Below are 17,083 nucleotides of genomic sequence, written 5' to 3'. Positions count from 1 at the left end.
ACTTTATGCATGTATTACCATACTAATGTATCTACTTTTATAAAACTCATCAAAATGGGCATTTAGGGGCCAGCCCAGTGGCATAGAAGTTGGGTTCACATACTCCACTGTGGCGGCCTGGAGTTCACCAGTTTGGATCCCGGGTGTGGACCTACACACTGCTCATAAAGCCATGCTGTGGCAGCATCCCACATACAAAATAGAGGAAGATAGGCACAGATGTTAGCTCAGGGCCAATCTTCCTCACCAAAACAAATGGGAGGGGGCATTTAAAGAGGTGATACAAAAAGGAATCAAAATAGAGGTTATGTTTTCTTCCCTCCCCCCAGGGGATTGTCTGGTAACTGGCCCCTGGCTGGAGGAGCCACACTTGTTCTGGAAGGCTCCGCGGGAATGAGACTCTCCAGTGTCAGGTCACTGAGTACGTGAGGCCCCCGCTTACTCATGGGCTCACTCCTTTCAATTAACCCTATCAAAAACAACTGCCTTTAAACTTTTAAGAAAAAAATAGAATTCAATGATAAACTGATGATTTAAAAGACTTTATTTCCTGTGGAACCAGCTTTTTGTGATCATGCTAAATGCTGTATTTCATTCCAAATCAAAAGAGCTAGACTGCCGATCAGACTGTCAGATAAAGAGAAAGACAACAAAGCTGCAGTATATCCTCGAAGCATGCCAAAGGGGAATGGTAAGAGAAAGGTGGGGGGTATCTCACAAGGCCATACACATTGAACAAATTAATTTTCCACTCCAGGAAATCAGCAGTCATCCACAAGGCACTTGGTGAAACATTTAAATCTTGTGGTGATAGCAAGTGCTGCAATAGCACTGGGTGTGGTTCTCCAACCTGATGTTTCCCATCAATGTGACCTGAGGGGGAAGGAACAAAAAGAGAGAGAGGAATTAGATAGACAGATAGATTGCTAATAGACAGATAATAGATAATAGGTAGATAGATGATAGATGGATAGATAGATAATAGGTAGATAATCATAGATAGGTAGGTAGATAATAGGTAGGTAGGTAGATGATAAATAGATCAATAATAGATGATAGATCGGTAGGTAGATAGATGATAATAGATAGATAATAGATACATAGATGGTAGATAGATAAAAGATAGATAGATGACAGATAAATGATAGATAGATAATAGGTAGATAGATAGTAGATAGGTGAGTACAGGATAGATAGATAGACAATAGATAGATAGATGATAGATAAGCAAAATTGAAAACAGTAAAATAAAATTGTCCATAGCCACCTGAACTAAATAAATGCTTGCTATATTTGCGTATTCTCCCTTTCAGTTGATATTTTCACTCTAAAATGTTAGATTTGCGTTGTCTAAGTGTGGTATATACTCTCTCCCAACATGCCCCTCATCACCTCTACCCCTATTCTCATCATTCTGAATAAATCCAGCCCGTACCGGCACGCTTACAGGCTCTTTTGATTAAAGGGGACAAATGCAGCCCCTCCTTGCACAAATGCCCACAAAGGATAGGTCATCACACACCTCTGGCGTTAAACCCCACAGATGTGCTCTGGGACATTCCTCTGGTTAAACTGTTAGAAAGCTTCTGGGGCCCTTTAAGTTCTTACCCTGATAAATGCTTTGGCCACACAGCATGTGGCTTCTGAGGTGATGTTCTTTGGGACCAACATTGTCTTCTTGGACCTTGCTGGAGTGGGGTACGCTCTGGAGAAGCAGCAGCCCATGCACTGGTAAATCGGGACGCCCAGTTTGGAGAAGTACTTGTTTACCTTTAGCTTGCATTCTGGGCAATCTATCACAAAAAAGGCAAAGACTGAAATAATCCAAAAATGATTCAAAAGGAAACTATGAATTTTTGCTTTTAATGGGATGGTAAATATTCTTTTTTTATTGGAAATAAAATAAATAAATACTTTTGGCTATATGGTAATCTTCATACATAATATTTACTTGTACTGATTACAGTTATTTTCATAGGAAAACAATTTTTGCAGATATGCACGGGAAATCTCAATAGCAGCAGTGTCTCTCTCTACCCCAGTGCTAATAGTGAGCCTATGGTGTGCCGACAGGGAACACAAAACTTGACAACTGAAAGCTCCATGCTCACCTGAAAGGAGAATTTTGCCCAGAAGCAAAATATTTTCCCCTTTCGAATCTGCTATTGTTTTTTCCTCATAGAAACTCCAAATATTGACAGAGAAAAGTATGTCAGAATTAAGAAAGCCTGTCGACTGTAGAGAACCTGATGTTAGATCAGGCATTCATATTTACAAACTGAGATGAAAATATTACCACTTGTCTAGAGAAAAACCATAACCAATAGTAGCTCACAATTTCATAGCAGATGGAATTATATCAGCCACTATATGAGATTTTTCAAACAATATAACAAAACAAATTTACTGTGTAAAGTGGTTTTGTTTTTCTCACTTGTGAGCTGATGTGAAAATTCATCTACAAAGGCAACTTTAAAATCCTCTCAAACCTTCTGGGGAAAATGTCAAAAAAATAAAAATAAAAATAATGAGCTTAACAGAATAAGGAGAATTTTCTGATGGTAAAACTTAGTTAAAGAATAATCAGGAATCTATTTCAGATGAAAATGTACCAGCTGCTATTTAAATGGACATGTAAGATATCGTTTTCACTGTACATTTTTGGAAACTAATTTAATTTTATGTTCACAATCTTCAAGTGCCTAGATATGTACCCGGCAGCAAAGATTTATTACACATCTGAAAAGAAGGTGGAAATGTAATTAATGGAGTATTGATGTACATCTAGAAATGTGCTTTTCTTATTACTGCAAATCCAAGTTCAGTCACACACCCTGCGTTGTAAACTCTCCATCAGGAAAGGAATGGAGAATATGCAGAAACACGGACAATGTGGCCAGGATGACAGCTGCATGTTTTCTGTAGTAATCCATGGCTCTTCTGCAAAACAGACATGGGAAAAAAAGTTACTCTAAAATTGGCTTCCCAGGCATAACAACAGCCAGTAGTTTTAACATTACTACTAATAATAGTCTTCGGTGTCTTGACCCCTCTGTTGGCAGCCCCCAACACACTGTAAAGCCATATATAAAAACACAATTTCTCTTTGGGAAAGAGGTAGGGAATTGAATCTCCCTATTTCTCACATCAACCAGTAGAATCAGGCTTATCAACAATAAATTCTGTTTTTTCAATATGTCATTCTGTTAAGAAGCCTCCATGTCCTTATTTGAAAAACATAAAACTTCAACTTGACAATGTCTAAGAATATGTACAAGGCTGGGTGGACAGATGGATGGACAGATAGATGAGCTTTTGTATGGTATATAAAATATACAAGCCTTTGAGCCCATCCTTCCCATTCCCACGTTACCATGTGGCTTTTTATTCACTGGTGGTGGGTGAGCTTTAAGGCTAACTGTCAATGTGCAGCAGTAAGTGCTGACCCAGCAACGTGGCAGGAGTAGACAGCAGAGAATGTTAATCAAAGTTTGCCTAAATGCACTTCTTGACTTATTTATACCTGTAGATAAAGCTTTATCTAGCATTTTGAGTGCATGAGATGGGCTATCCAAGGTCAGCTGAGTGACTTACCATATCCAGGCATTGACCTAACTACATCTGAGAATGGGGAGACAGGAAATTGGATTGTATCCCTACATGCCCCAGAAAAATCTCATGTAAGATAAAAGAGGCAAGGTTTTATCCTCTTTTTTATTTTACTTTTATTCTTTTGGTGAGGAAGATTGGCCCTGAACTAGCATCTGTTGCCAATCTTCTTCTTTTTTCTTGAAGAAGATTGTCCCTGAGCTAATATCTGTGCTGATCCTCCTCTATTTTGCATATGGGACACTGACACAGCATGGCTTGATGAGCCATGTGTAGGTCCATGCCCAGGATATGAACCCGTAAACCCCAGGCACCAAAGCAGAGTGCACAAACTCAACCACTATGCCACCAGGCAGGCCCCTTTATCCCTATTTTTAAAGTGAAAGTGTTATGGATTCCTTTTGCTCAAACCATGAGATAAGAGAGTCAGAGCATCATTTACTAATAAAAAGACAATTAAGAACATTTAAAGAAGAATTAACATCAATTTTACAGAATCTCTCTTAGAAAATAGAAGAGGAAGAAACCATGACCAAGTCATTTTATGAGGCCAGGATTACCCTGACATCAAGACCAGACACATACAGAACAAAAGAAAACTAGAGTCCAGTATATCTTATGAAGTTAGATGTCAAGATCCTAAACAAAATAATAACAAGTTGAACCCAGTAACATATATTATACAATGCAACCAATTGGGAATAATTCACAGCATGCAAGGCTGGTTCAATATTTGAAAATCACTTAATGTCATCCATCACATCAATAGGATAAAGAAGAAAAAAGCCATATGATTACGTCAGTTGACACAGAAAAGCATTTGACAATATCCAATACTCTTTCATGGTAAAAACTCTTAGCAAACAAGAATCAAAAGAGTTTTCTCAATTTGATAAGGAGCGTTTACAAAAACCTACAGTTAACATCATACTTAATGGTGGAAAACTGAGTGTTTTCCCCTTAAGATCAGGAGTGTGGCAAGGATGTCCACTCTCACCACTCTTATTCAATATATTACTGGAAGTTTTAGCCAGCACAATATGGCAAGAAAAAGAAATTAAAGGCATACAAATTGAAAGGGAAGAAATGGAACTATCCCTATTTGTAGATGACATGATCATCTGTTAAAAAAAAAAAAAAAGGAACCTACAAAGAAGGTCCTGGAACTAATTAGTGATTTCAGCAAGATTGCATGACACAATGATCAACTGCATTTCTATATACTAAAAACAATGTCGTGAAAGCAAATTAAACCATTTACAATCACTCCAAAGAAAATACTTAAGCATAAATCTAACAAAATATGTACAAAAGTTGCATGCTGAAAATTACAAAATACTGATGCAGTAAATCAAAGAAGATTTAAATAAATGGAGAAACATCATATTCATGCTTTGGAAGACTCAATATAGTAAAAATGTCAATTCTTTCCAAAGTGACCTCAACATCTAATGAAATTCCTATCAAAATCCAAGCATAACTTTTGTAGACATAGACAAGATTATTATTATTGAAAAGCAAAGGATCTAGAACAGATCAAACAAATTTAGAAACAGAACGGGAGGAATCACTCTTCCCAGTGTGAATGCTTATTGTATATCTACAGTAATCAAAACAGTGTGATGCTGGCAGAGGGGTAGACACAAAGATCAATGGAACAGAATAGAGAACCCCAACTAGACCTACACAAATATGCCCAGCTGGCTTTTGACAAGAATGCAAAGCAATTTAACACAGGAATTTACCCTTTTCAACAATGGCTGCTGGATAAATTAGACATTGATAGGCAAAACAAAGACAACAACAAACAAAAATTCCTCAATGTAAATCTCATACCTTATATGAAAATCAACTCAAAATGGATCATAGCCTGAACTGTAAAATGTGAAACCATAAAATTTTTAGGAAAAAATTGGGGAGACCAAGGGCTACATTAAGAGTTTTTAGAGTTGATGACAAAAGTGTGATCCATAAAAGGAAAAATTTATAAATGGGACCTCATCCAAATTATGGGTTAGTCCTCTGTTAAGAGGATCAAAATACAAGATACAGACTTGGAGAAAATATTTTCAAGCCACACATCCAACAAAGGACTGGTAGCTAGAATATATAAAGAACTCTCAAAACTCAACAGAAAAAAAAATCCAACTGGAAAATGGGCATTGCACTGAAGAGGATATATAGATGGCAAATAAGCACATGAAAAGTATTCAACATCAGTCATTAGGCACATGCAAATTAAAACCACAATGAGATATTACACACCTAACAGAATAGCGAAAATAAAAAATAATAACACCAAATGCTGGCATGGATGCAGAGAAACAGGAAAATTCACACATTGCTGGTGGGCATATAAAATGGTAGAGCCACTCTGGAAAACAGTTTGGGATTTTCCTGTAAAACTAAACATGCACTGCTATATAACCCAGCAGTTGCACTTTTAGGCATTTATCTCAGAGAAATGAAAACTGTGTTCCTACAAAACTTGTATAGGAAGGTTCATAGCAGCTTTATTTATGAGTCCAAAACTGGAAACAATCCAAATGCCCTTGGCAGATGAAGGGTTATACAAACAATGGTACTTCCATACTAGAGAATACTATGTAGCAACAAAAGGAATATATTATTGATACACATGCAACTTGAATGTATCTCAAGGGCATTGTGCTGAGTGAAGGTTGCATACTGTATGATTCCATTTGTATAACACTCTTGAAATAAAATCATGGAGATGGAGAATACACTAGCAGTTTCAAGGAGTTAGTGTTAGGGAGCTGAGAGGGGTAATTGTGGCTATAAAAAGATAGTACAAGGAAGCTTTATAGTGATGGAACAGTTCTGCATCTTGATTGTGATAGTTATCACACTAGTGTACACACAGGATAAAACGGCATGGAACTACACACGGACAAACACACACAATACTAGTGAAATCTGAATAAGCTCTGAGGGTTGTACCAATGTCAATCTCCTGGTTTTCACGTTGTGCTATGGTTGTGCAAGGAATCATCACTGGGGGAACTGGCTAAAGGGTACCTAGGTCTTCCTTGAACATTTTTTCACAACTTTCTCTGAATCTATAATTATTCAAAAGGAAAAACGGTTTTTTTTTTGGGGGGGGGAAGACATCTCAGGATGAGATTTAAAATTGTACGTGAGTCAGACTTGTGGTTATTTTTCATGTAGACTGACATAATAAGACCATGTTTTTGTTAGATGTTTATATCAACTCCTACGTCTTTTAAGAATAATTTGTCAGATGTAGAACTAACAGTTTATAATATAGAAAAACCGACTGCCTAAATATAGGTAAAGCTAAAACATATATATGTCATTATTTCTACCTGATATACATACTTATACACAAGTAATTATGAGCATTATTTTCCTTCATCCATGATTATCACTGAATAAATATTGTTCTAAGTCAGACATAATATTATTATTGTGATTATTTATAATTAACATTTAAATGATTTGTAAAATAGGTAAACACTCTTCCAGGGTACCATGCAAGCCATATATAAATATATATACAGCATATTTTGTATATATATACATAAATATGACTCACCAAGTATCATACACATCCACCCATATATTAAATGGGGTACAAAGACAGACATGCTGCTTTTTGATGTGGGAGTGACAAAGTCATACTGCAGAGGGAACGTAGGCTGAGAGAGATTTTTGCAGCCACCTTTGGGGTGTACAACCTGCCATTGCAGTGAAAATCTGGGGGCAATGAACAACAAGGGGACTTCTCTTTGCAGCTCCCCTGCTCTGTTTTGATCACAGAAAAAGATGCTTATAAAGTAAATTACCAGGATTGAGAAATCTGTAATCTCAGCCTGTCTATTCTATTATTGCAAGACTTGAAGGCAAAGTAGATTTTTTTTATCTCTTATATATCATGGTTTGATGCGCATGTTTGCATGTATATATACATATACATATTCTATACTTACATGTAAAAGATTGTTCCAAAAAGACTGCAAGTGCTTGGTACAATGTGACATCCTGACCTTCGCTTGCAAAGACGCTGCCACTGCTCCCCCACTGCCAGAGAGCGAGGTTTTCGGTTTTTCTGATGCTTGTGATAGATGGGGTGACTCAACCCTACTCTCCACACCAGGAAGCCCAACTGACTCATAGCACATTTTTTAGATGACTGGCTAGGATTAGAGGCATGATTCTTTGTTAACAAAATAGATTAAATCTAACTGACTTCTAGAGGGTTAACCTAAGGCTTCACCTCATTAGCCCCATCTAACCCAGCTAACTACCAAGGACAGGAAAAGTAAGTTGCCTTCAGTGAACAGTAGCTAATGAAAGGGAACCTTGAAAGTAAAGCCTTTAAGCCCCAGCACACCACCTGGCATGAGATAGGTATTCAGTAATTGTTTGTTAACAGAGAACAGGCCTGTAAGTTTTAACATCCTGCCTGGTCCAGAGAAGATAGCAATAGCTCAGCCTTGGTGAAAGATTTGAAGGTGGAGAGTCACAAGGGAAAGTAGGATGTTCAGAATCCTGCATCCCACCCACTCCCACAGAGCAGGCCCTTGAGCTGGCTCTCTTCTACCTCCTGCCTAGCAACCACCTCTGTCTCCAGGTGGATGAATTTAAAGAGTCTGGGGTCAGTGGTCAGGAAACTGAGCTTGGAGTGGGCTTGGCTACTAGTTTTCTTTCCTCGTGTGCTCTCGTTGCAGTAAGTGGGTTTTTACCTTGCTCTTGTAACATGTGCTGAAGCCTGGGTCCAGCAGTGAGAGTCTTTCATGATCCTATGCTCTGTCCCCAACCTAAATAATCCTCCAGGTTCCCACTTCTTCCAAGTAGATGCTCAAATATTGTTCCCAGGCACTAGACTGACCTGGAAACCGATTAACACATTCACTAATAGTTGTCTCCAAAGAGAGTGACAAAGGATGGCTGAGAAATGGGAGGTATAAACGAGTAGAGACTGTTTAATACTCCCACAATGTGCCTCAAATCCTCTTAGCCATTCTTTGATATAGATAATTCATGTTTCCTCTATCTTATAAAAAGATGACTTTTGGATAATTTGACAGGGGTTCAACATTTGTTAGGTGCCAAATTTAAGGTCCAAATTGAATGCTTGGAAGATTTAAAGACTGAATAAGTACCTGCTACATGCCAGGCACTATGCCAAGTATGGGTGACACAAATATGAATGTTTCCTGCCATCTGATCCAGACACAAAGGCAAACTACTAGAAGTTAAGGTGATCAAGGCTCTAACAAAAGCATTTGCTTTGGTAAGCTGGAGACGTGAAAACGGAGAGATGCAAAACTAATGAGAACAAAGAGCATGTGCATTTACAGCAAGAAATATATATCTCATTGTTTTGACATTTGTACAGGAGCTTAATGTATTCCGTAGTTCTCACGATTCCCCAGAATGTCAAGGTGTGAATAGCGTAGCCCCGAAGTGCCCCAGAGGAAACAAGGCCAAGTGAAGTCACACGGTTCAGCGGCAGTATGTGGGATGAGATTCTACTTATCAGTCACTTAACAGTGTTTTGTGCCTTCACAAAATTTTAAAAGGGAACAAACTTGTTTTCCAGATGCAATGGAGAGAAAAGAAGTGAAAAAAGAGGTCTCAGAGACAAGAGAAATAAACCACACAGCTTGTACAGCCATGCTTTGCAAAACATGGGGGTTTCCATAAAGAATAGAACAAAAGATGGCCTTAAAATATTTATTTTAAAAATAAAGCAAAAGAGCAGGGAGTATTTAGAAGAAAACTGAAGGTTTCATAGAATTATAAGAATGATTTCAATTCCTTTATGGCCATTCTTGTAACAATTATATTTTGAGATATTTCTATGCTTAATTGACTAAATTTAAGGGGCTTATAACAATATGTACACTTTCTACTTTAATTGTTATTTAAAGACACTTTACAATGTTAACATAATTATGTAATTAAAATCTTGGTTTTTCCATTACCCTTCTGGTTTTTCCAGTACATCAGCATTTTTTAATTGTTTACATACTAAATGGAAAAGAAATTTTGATAAGACAAACTCTATGCACCATAAAATATTGTCTTAAATGAGAAATTCAAATGTTTTTTAAAAATAGTCAATTTCTAACACTATTGCAGCAATAAATGCTATCGGGAATAAAACATCGGATAGTGTCAATTTATCACTCAGAAAAATTAAACACCAAAGGCCAGAGAAGTTTTTTATGGAGCATTATTCTAGTAATGTAAGAATCTTTCTTGTAACTTTTAAAATTTGTACATTATATTTTATGTTTCAGCTCTTCTCATGCAATCTTTTGGCGCACCAAGTATCACTCCCATTTAAAAACACTATAGTATAAAAACATGTTTAATTTGCCTTGAAGTCTTTCAGTAATAGGATAGACAGGCTGGGATTACAGATTTTTCAATCCCAGCACTTTTTACTTTATAAGCATCTTTTTCTGTGATCAAAACAAAGCAGGGGAGCTGCAAAGAGAAGCCCCCTCGTTGTTCATTGCCCCCAGGTTTTCACTGCGATGGCAGGTTATATGCCCCAAAGATGGCCACAAAATTCTCTCTCAGCCTACATTTCCTCTGCAGTATGACCTTGCCAGTCTTGCATCAAAAAGTAATGGGTCTATCTTTGTACCCCATTTGCCCTATGACTAGTTGGACAAATAGAAAATGGCAGGAGTAACACTGGGCCAGTTGGGGCTGTGACCCTACAGTGACCTGGCAGTTCCTGCTTCCTTTCTCTTAGAAGCCAGTTGCCATGTGAGAAGTGCTTCTCCTCTGAGACCACTGTAGGATAAGAAGTCCAAGCCACAAGGAGAGGCCCTGGAGAATGAGATGCCACATAGAGAGAGAGAAAGAGGCCAAGAAATAATGAGTGAAGGAGCCATCCTGGATGGCCAGTCCAGTTGAGCCTTAAGATGACTCCAGCCCCAGCCAGTACCTGAAGGCAAAGGCATGAGAAACCCAAGTAAAGAACTGCCCAGCCGAGTGCAGTGCACCCACAGAACCTTGAGAGAGAATAATAACTTGCTGTTTTACCCACTAAGTTTTTGGGTAGTTTGAAGCCCAGCGATAGATAAATGATATAACTGCTCTCTCTTATAACAAAATTTCTCCTCCAGGGTTTGAGATATGGGACCACAATCTTGCCTCTCTACTTTCTCCTGGTTGGTACTTTTCCTCCGTGGGGAGTAAGTTACATAACACATATTCAGTTACTCTACCAGGGACAATGAAACAAAGTGTGAAAAATTTTGGACTTAGCGTTCTACACAATATCTGCAATACTGGATTTGGTAATAATAATAACTTACACTTTAAAAATTATACTTACCATTAATGGAGCAGTTGTATGTGCCAGATATTCTTTTAGGCACCTTGAACACGCAAAGAAATTCAATACCCATGACATCCCAGTGAGGTATTATTCTCATTTTGGCAGGTAAAGATATTCTAGAGGTGAAGTAACCTATTCAGTCACAAAATTTGCCACTGGGAGAGCCACGATTTTAGAATGTCTCTTCACAATTCCAAACTCCAAGCTCTGAACCACACTTCACTATACTGCCTTCAAATCTCTATATTTTACAATGAACTTCTTAAATAATTTTTCAGATGGTATATCCCTAAATAGGATGCTGACATCTTTTTTTAGAGCAACTTTGTGTTGTACCAGCTTAAATGTAACTTGCCATGTAATTTTTTATCTTACGTATTTATCTAACTTCGCTTTCTTCAGAATAGCCTTAAGGAAGTCATTTCATTTGGATACAGAGGCATTTATAGCTGATCAAGTTGGGAGGACTGGAGTCTGGTTGGTGGGGAGTGGGGAAAAGAGGAGAAGCATTTGCTTTCCCACACACGCCCTTGCATAATTCTCTTTACGTTTCTGTGAGGAAAGCATTATTATGGCACCTATTTCATAGACTACCAAACTACACTCAGAGAAGTAAAAGGGTTTGCCAAAGGCACCTGAACAGTGGTCTGATCCTAAAATAGTGCCCTTCCATCTTTACCACCCCTGCAGCCTAGAGGCACAGAGTTAATCCATTTCCTCCTTTAGGACACTGATCCACACTTGGATCATGCTGTTACCTCTGTCTTTTCTAATCTCATTCCTAATATTGCCCTTGATTCCACTCCCGGTCCAGCCTAAATCCCTTCTGTCTCCCTTTCTCTCTCTCTCTCACCATCTCTCTCAATTAGACCTCAGATTAAGGATGCTAGAGCACTTCTACAATGTTATCTCTGAATCTGAAGAACCAAAGAATTACTGGATTACTTTGTGCAACATTACAAGGGTAATGCTGAAACGTTACAGACCAACACTAGAATTTGCAAGGATTATAAATCCGATAGCAAACTGCTATCGGATTTACAATCTGTAAAAATGGAAGTTTGGGAGCCGGTCCCATGGCAGAGTGGTTACGTTCGTGCTCTCTGCTTCAGCGGCCCAGGGTTTCCCCGATTTGGATTCTGGGTGAGGACATAGCACGGATCATCAAGCCATGCTGAGGTGGCGTCCCACATACCACAATTAGAAGGACCCACAGCTAAAATATGCAACTATGTACTGGGGGGATTTGGGGAGAAAAAGCAGAAGAAAAAAAAAAAAGAAGATTGGCAACAGGTGTTAGGTCAGGTGCCAATCTTTAAAAAGAAAAAAAAAAAATAGAAGCTTGGTGCTGTAGGTCATGCTGTTCTCAATGGAAATATCAATTATTCCTGTACATTTCCTCTCTGTGAAAGCAAATTATCTGGATCTACTTTTGAATAAGATGCATGTTACTTTCTAATTTTACTGTTTCTATTTGCCAGTCTTACTTTGAGTTTTCACATAAATTTGAGTCCCACATGAAAAAGAAATGTACAATGAAACTGAAAATCCGTTCTGGAATGTAATCAATTGCTTTTCTAGCATTGGTCATATGCTGCACTTTTCAGCAGGAAATGGTAAGAAATATGACTCAAAACTTAAACAACTCTATTACTGCAAAAGGAAATAAGAAACTTAAACCAAGACCAAAGTTAAAGTTGAAATGAAAAAACATAAATTTTTCACAAATGATTGTTCTTATCTTTCTAAAATAGTTCAAGACTATAGCAAAGTATTTCAATGAAATTTCAGTGACCAATATTTTGAATAATTGAATTGGTGTTAAGTAATTATTTAGAAAGCATCTTCAGAAACTTAAAAATATTCCTCTGTTCTAATGTAAAATATCTTACTTTTGAGTAGAAAAGGAATGTAGAACTTAGGAAAGAAAAGTTCCTATGGAGTTTCTGTATTCCCAAGGGACTCACATAATGTCAGCCCATAATTCTACCATGAGCCCGAAGCCTGTTCAACACTAAGAAGGAGGGACAAAAAGAGCACTTTTATTTTCTGCTCTTAATTTCCCAACCAGCTGCCATTTCAACTAGTGCTGATGCAAATATAACTAAGGTTAGCAAGGGTTTCCAGAAATTCCAGTTGGAACAAACCAACCGGACTTAAGGAAGCGATTTAGAATTGCAAGGTCACCAGGAATAGTTGGAGAAGTACTATTAACTCTTACTTTTGTAGCATTTTATGAAAGTAAAAATGGAAATGATGTTGTTCAAGAGACTTCAGTGTTGCTATTCAATAAAGTCCACTCAAGGACATCTATTCAAAAATATCAGAAGCTATGGTCGTTCAGCTGGACAGCTGAGCTGCTTTGTCACCGGCCAGCTTGAAGGTATAGCTACGAATCATGTAAAAACTGTAAATAGAACAATATCAGCAACATACATAATGTCTACTCGCCCTCTGTCTGACTCTCGGAAGTCACTCAAAAGAATGCCTTTCAAATGACATCCAATATTTCCTAAGGAAAGTTTTTAGATACTGACAGGCACTCACGCATCTCAGCAGGAGACATTTGGTTTCTGGCTTCTGTTAGATAACATCTTAGCCTGTGATCACAGACCACAATTCTGCAGACTTCCTCCCAATTCAATCGTGAGTGCTGAAAAGAGAATGTGTAAATGCCTGTCTTTCTTCTTACTAAGGTTTATGCACAGCTCCCCTATATTCTCAAATATTTCACTCATCACTCAGTTAAAATCCCAAAAGTTGTCTCATTCATATTACCTTCCTCTGGACTTTTTGTAGGATGTGTTCAGAGCAGTTGACTGTGGCTCTGAAGAGGGATTCTAGCTTCGTCTTGTGATTTCTCAGTAACTGAGGTTAACACTGTCCTCACCTATCTTTTATACCAGCAGAGTGATAAGAACTGCATGTTCCCACCTGCGTCTAAGCCCAGGGATCAACAGTAAATTCCATCCAGTGATTGAATGGTACTTCATGTAATTATATGACATCAATTTGATCTTATCTTGTTTCAACTCTTAGATCATTTTTTGTTTTGAGCCATTTTCAGGCGGTGGTGACCACAAGGTCAGCCTATGAAACAAGAGCACGCTGTCATTTTCTACGTAATTTTATCGAGATTTACACACAACATCCTGAAAGTTGACTCTTTCCTATAAACAAGACCCTTTGAGTATCACATTTAATTAGCTAAGTACCTGATATTTACTTATTCAGGGGAAGAGCTGTAAATTTCAGATAATAGATATAGAACATTTCCAGGCTTACAACATTGTTCCAGCAGGAAGCAGGAAAATAAGACACATGCCCATTTAGACTTTTCTAAAATTAAATGAGCATTTGGATTTAATAAGGATGCACGGAAAAGGTATGAGGTGGTTCTGAGGACTGATTGGTTCTCAATATTTGTGACTTTTGGGGTTTTTTTCTCATTTCACTTTAGTAAGCTCAGTTTCTTCCTAAACAGAAAATACATGTGTTAAGAATTGCCTGCTGTGGGACACTTAATTTTAAGATTGCCAACACAGTATCTCCCTAAAACCCACCCAGCTCCTCAGATTACGACTGTGGCTGCTTTTATCCACACAGAGATTGTGATCCTAAAAAGGCTCCTGTCTCCATCTACTCTGCTCAGTGCATTTCTGTAGGAACTGGCTTAGAAACTACCAACAACCTCCCAAGAGGAGAGCTGAGAAGGCCCCTGTGATACAAAAAGTAACTCTTGTGTAACAACGGAAGAAACTGACCAAAGAAAGCCAAGTTGTCTGTCATTTATTAGCTGTACTAAGTTGATTTGCTTCCATTTTTACACCTTTTCAGATTTCCATTATCTCCTTCCAATGGTTTCTCTCAATATCTACTCTATCCAGTCACCTTTTCCTGGTGACAATTGATGTCACCATTATTCATGAGTTTCTATCACTCAAATCTCAAAGGATTGGCAGTATATCTTCAAAGTAGCAGACTTATTTTGGAAATCTGGAGCCTTCGAAGTTTCAGGGGAAGGAAACTTTGAGGTCTTATGGAAAAATTCCTTTTCCTCCCCCCTCCCTCCCAGTCAGGCATTTCACTCTCCTTTATTCTCTTCTCTTCCCTCTCCTGGCCCTTCTCTCAATCCTTCTTTCTTTTTTTATCTGGTTGATTAAGTAGAAATGATCTTTCTTGTGTGCTCTTACTATTCTTATTTGGTTTATGATTTAGTAAGAGGTTTTATTTTTATTTCATATGTTCCTATGTAAGAATTAAAAATATTAGGGGATTCAAATGAATGTTTTTAGAGTGTTTTTAAAATTTACAGTATTTTTGTATTTTTTTATACATGATACGACAAAATAAATTATACAAAAGAGTAGTCAAAACAGTCCCCTCCACACATGTGTGACCTCTCCCCGTCTCCAGACTCCCAACTTCCCCACTCAGGGGTAACACTTCCAACTTCTTATATATAACAGAAAATACATGTGTTAAGAATTGCCTGCTGACTTTTGTCTGTGCACATGCATAAGTAAATTATAAGTGACTCCCCATCCTTGTCCACGTATTCTCCTTAAAATGATCAACAGTATACAGTAGTCCCCCATTATCCATGAGGGATACATTGCAAGACCCCCAGTGGATGCCTGAAACCATGGATAGTACTGAACCCTATGTATACTATGTTTTCTCCTATACATACCAGTGATAAAGTTTAATTTATAATTAGGCACAATAAGAGATTAATAACAATAACTTCTCTTTGGCATGTTTGAATTGCCAGCATCACTACTCTTGTACTTTGGGGCCATTATTTAGTAAAATAAGGGTTACTTGAACACAAACACTGCGATACCCTGCCCGTCAATCTGATAACTGAACAGCTACTTAGTGACTGACGCACAGTATGCTGGACAAAGGGATGATTCACATCCTGGGTGGGATGGTATGAGATGGTGTAAGATTTCATCACGCTACTCAGAATGACACACAATTTAAAACTTATGAATTGTTTATTTCTGAACTTTTCCATTTAATATTTTTGGACTGCAATTACCCATGGGTAACTGAAACCTCAAAACTTGAAACCGCGGAGAAGGGGGGACTACTGTCCAAAAAATTGGAGGAAACTCTGCATTTGTGTTCGTAGTTTAGAGAAATTGTCTTTATTAATATAGTACAAATTATACTTCTTTATACTTTCTAAAATGAGTCTATATTACTTTTCATTATAATTGAGGAAATTAATTTTTAGTTAATTTGAGAAATATAATTTTTAATTGTAATTGGCTAAAGTACTGTTAAAAAAGAAGCAACAGGCCCAAAATGGAGTCATTTGCCCCCCACAGCAATAAACCAAAACTTAATTGCAGTTTCAATCCCTCCCAGAAATGTGACCTTTAAAACAGTCAATCTGAAATTTCCTGATAATCTGAACTATAAAATCTCTGCTGTTTCCTTCCCCTCGAAATAAGATGACCTCACCTGAAGCAATCCTTTCTTTTCCTTTGCTAATAAATTCCTTGCCCCACCGTCCTTCCAATAAAAACTTTCCACTTGTACATCTACTCAGAGTATCTCTCTGCTTGCTGGGGGAGATGCCATGCGATCGAATCGTTGAATAAAGACAATTAGATCTTCAAATTCAGTCGATTGAATTCTGTTTTTTTTTTTTAACAGTACTGTTAACAAAAAGATGTTTTTATATAGCTGCTTTCGTGTATTCCTGACCCTTCTATCCCATACCTGATAGCCCTGTTTTCCTCCATCTTAGGTAACTGGTGGGGCTGGTAGGTGAGAGAACTAAAACACTCCTCACTCATTACAGTTCCCTCCCAGGTGCTAAAGTTTGGAGTACCCATTACCAAGAAGGTAGACTGGCTGAAGACACTGGGATGACGGCAACCAACCAGCCAGCTTCACAGATGAAGTCCTCAGAGCACGTCATGCCACAGAGGGTGTGCAGGAACGCCTTTGCCTGGCAGTATGACACAGTGAAGTACACGTAGACTATGTCAAATGAATGAACTTTTCCTAATGAAGTTTCGTTGTTTTTTCTTTTTGTGGAAGATTAGCCCTGAGCTAACATCTGCTGCCAATCCTCCTCTTTTTGCTGAGGAAGACTGGCCCTGAGCTAAC

The 17,083-nt window shown here is 38.0% G+C and overlaps 1 protein-coding gene across 2 annotated transcripts; it reads right to left on the bottom strand.

The window, feature by feature from the left end:
* Nucleotides 1-526: 526 nt before the first annotated feature.
* Nucleotides 527-13,792, bottom strand: CGA (glycoprotein hormones, alpha polypeptide). Of its 2 annotated transcripts, XM_046677528.1 has the most exons (5): nucleotides 13,733-13,792; nucleotides 13,492-13,607; nucleotides 2,834-2,940; nucleotides 1,609-1,793; nucleotides 527-873 (listed from the first exon to the last, which is right to left on the bottom strand). In XM_046677528.1, exons 2-5 carry the CDS (start codon nucleotides 13,518-13,520, stop codon nucleotides 796-798), a joined length of 399 nt encoding a protein of 132 aa, XP_046533484.1. In that variant the 5' UTR covers nucleotides 13,521-13,607; nucleotides 13,733-13,792; the 3' UTR covers nucleotides 527-795. The 2 variants fall into 2 exon arrangements, with proteins under 2 accessions (XP_046533484.1, XP_046533485.1); XM_046677529.1 differs by lacking the exon at nucleotides 13,492-13,607 and having other exon boundaries at nucleotides 13,733-13,791.
* Nucleotides 13,793-17,083: the final 3,291 nt, after the last annotated feature.

This window comes from Equus quagga, chromosome 11, assembly GCF_021613505.1.
Source record: "Equus quagga isolate Etosha38 chromosome 11, UCLA_HA_Equagga_1.0, whole genome shotgun sequence".
Classification (NCBI taxonomy): Eukaryota; Metazoa; Chordata; class Mammalia; order Perissodactyla; family Equidae; genus Equus; species Equus quagga.
This window is presented reverse-complemented; position numbering and strand designations above follow the sequence as displayed.

Excerpts from the sequence above, each read along its gene's own strand:
- CGA (XM_046677528.1), bottom strand. The coding sequence starts at position 13,520 with ATGTCTCCTGCTGAGATGCGTGAGTGCCT. Across the intron at positions 2,941-13,491 it reads GCTGAGATGCGTGAGTGCCT|AAGAGCCATGGATTACTACA; the intron begins GTCAGTATCTAA and ends TCTGTTTTGCAG. Across the intron at positions 874-1,608 it reads TGGCCAAAGCATTTATCAGG|GTCACATTGATGGGAAACAT; the intron begins GTAAGAACTTAA and ends CTTCCCCCTCAG.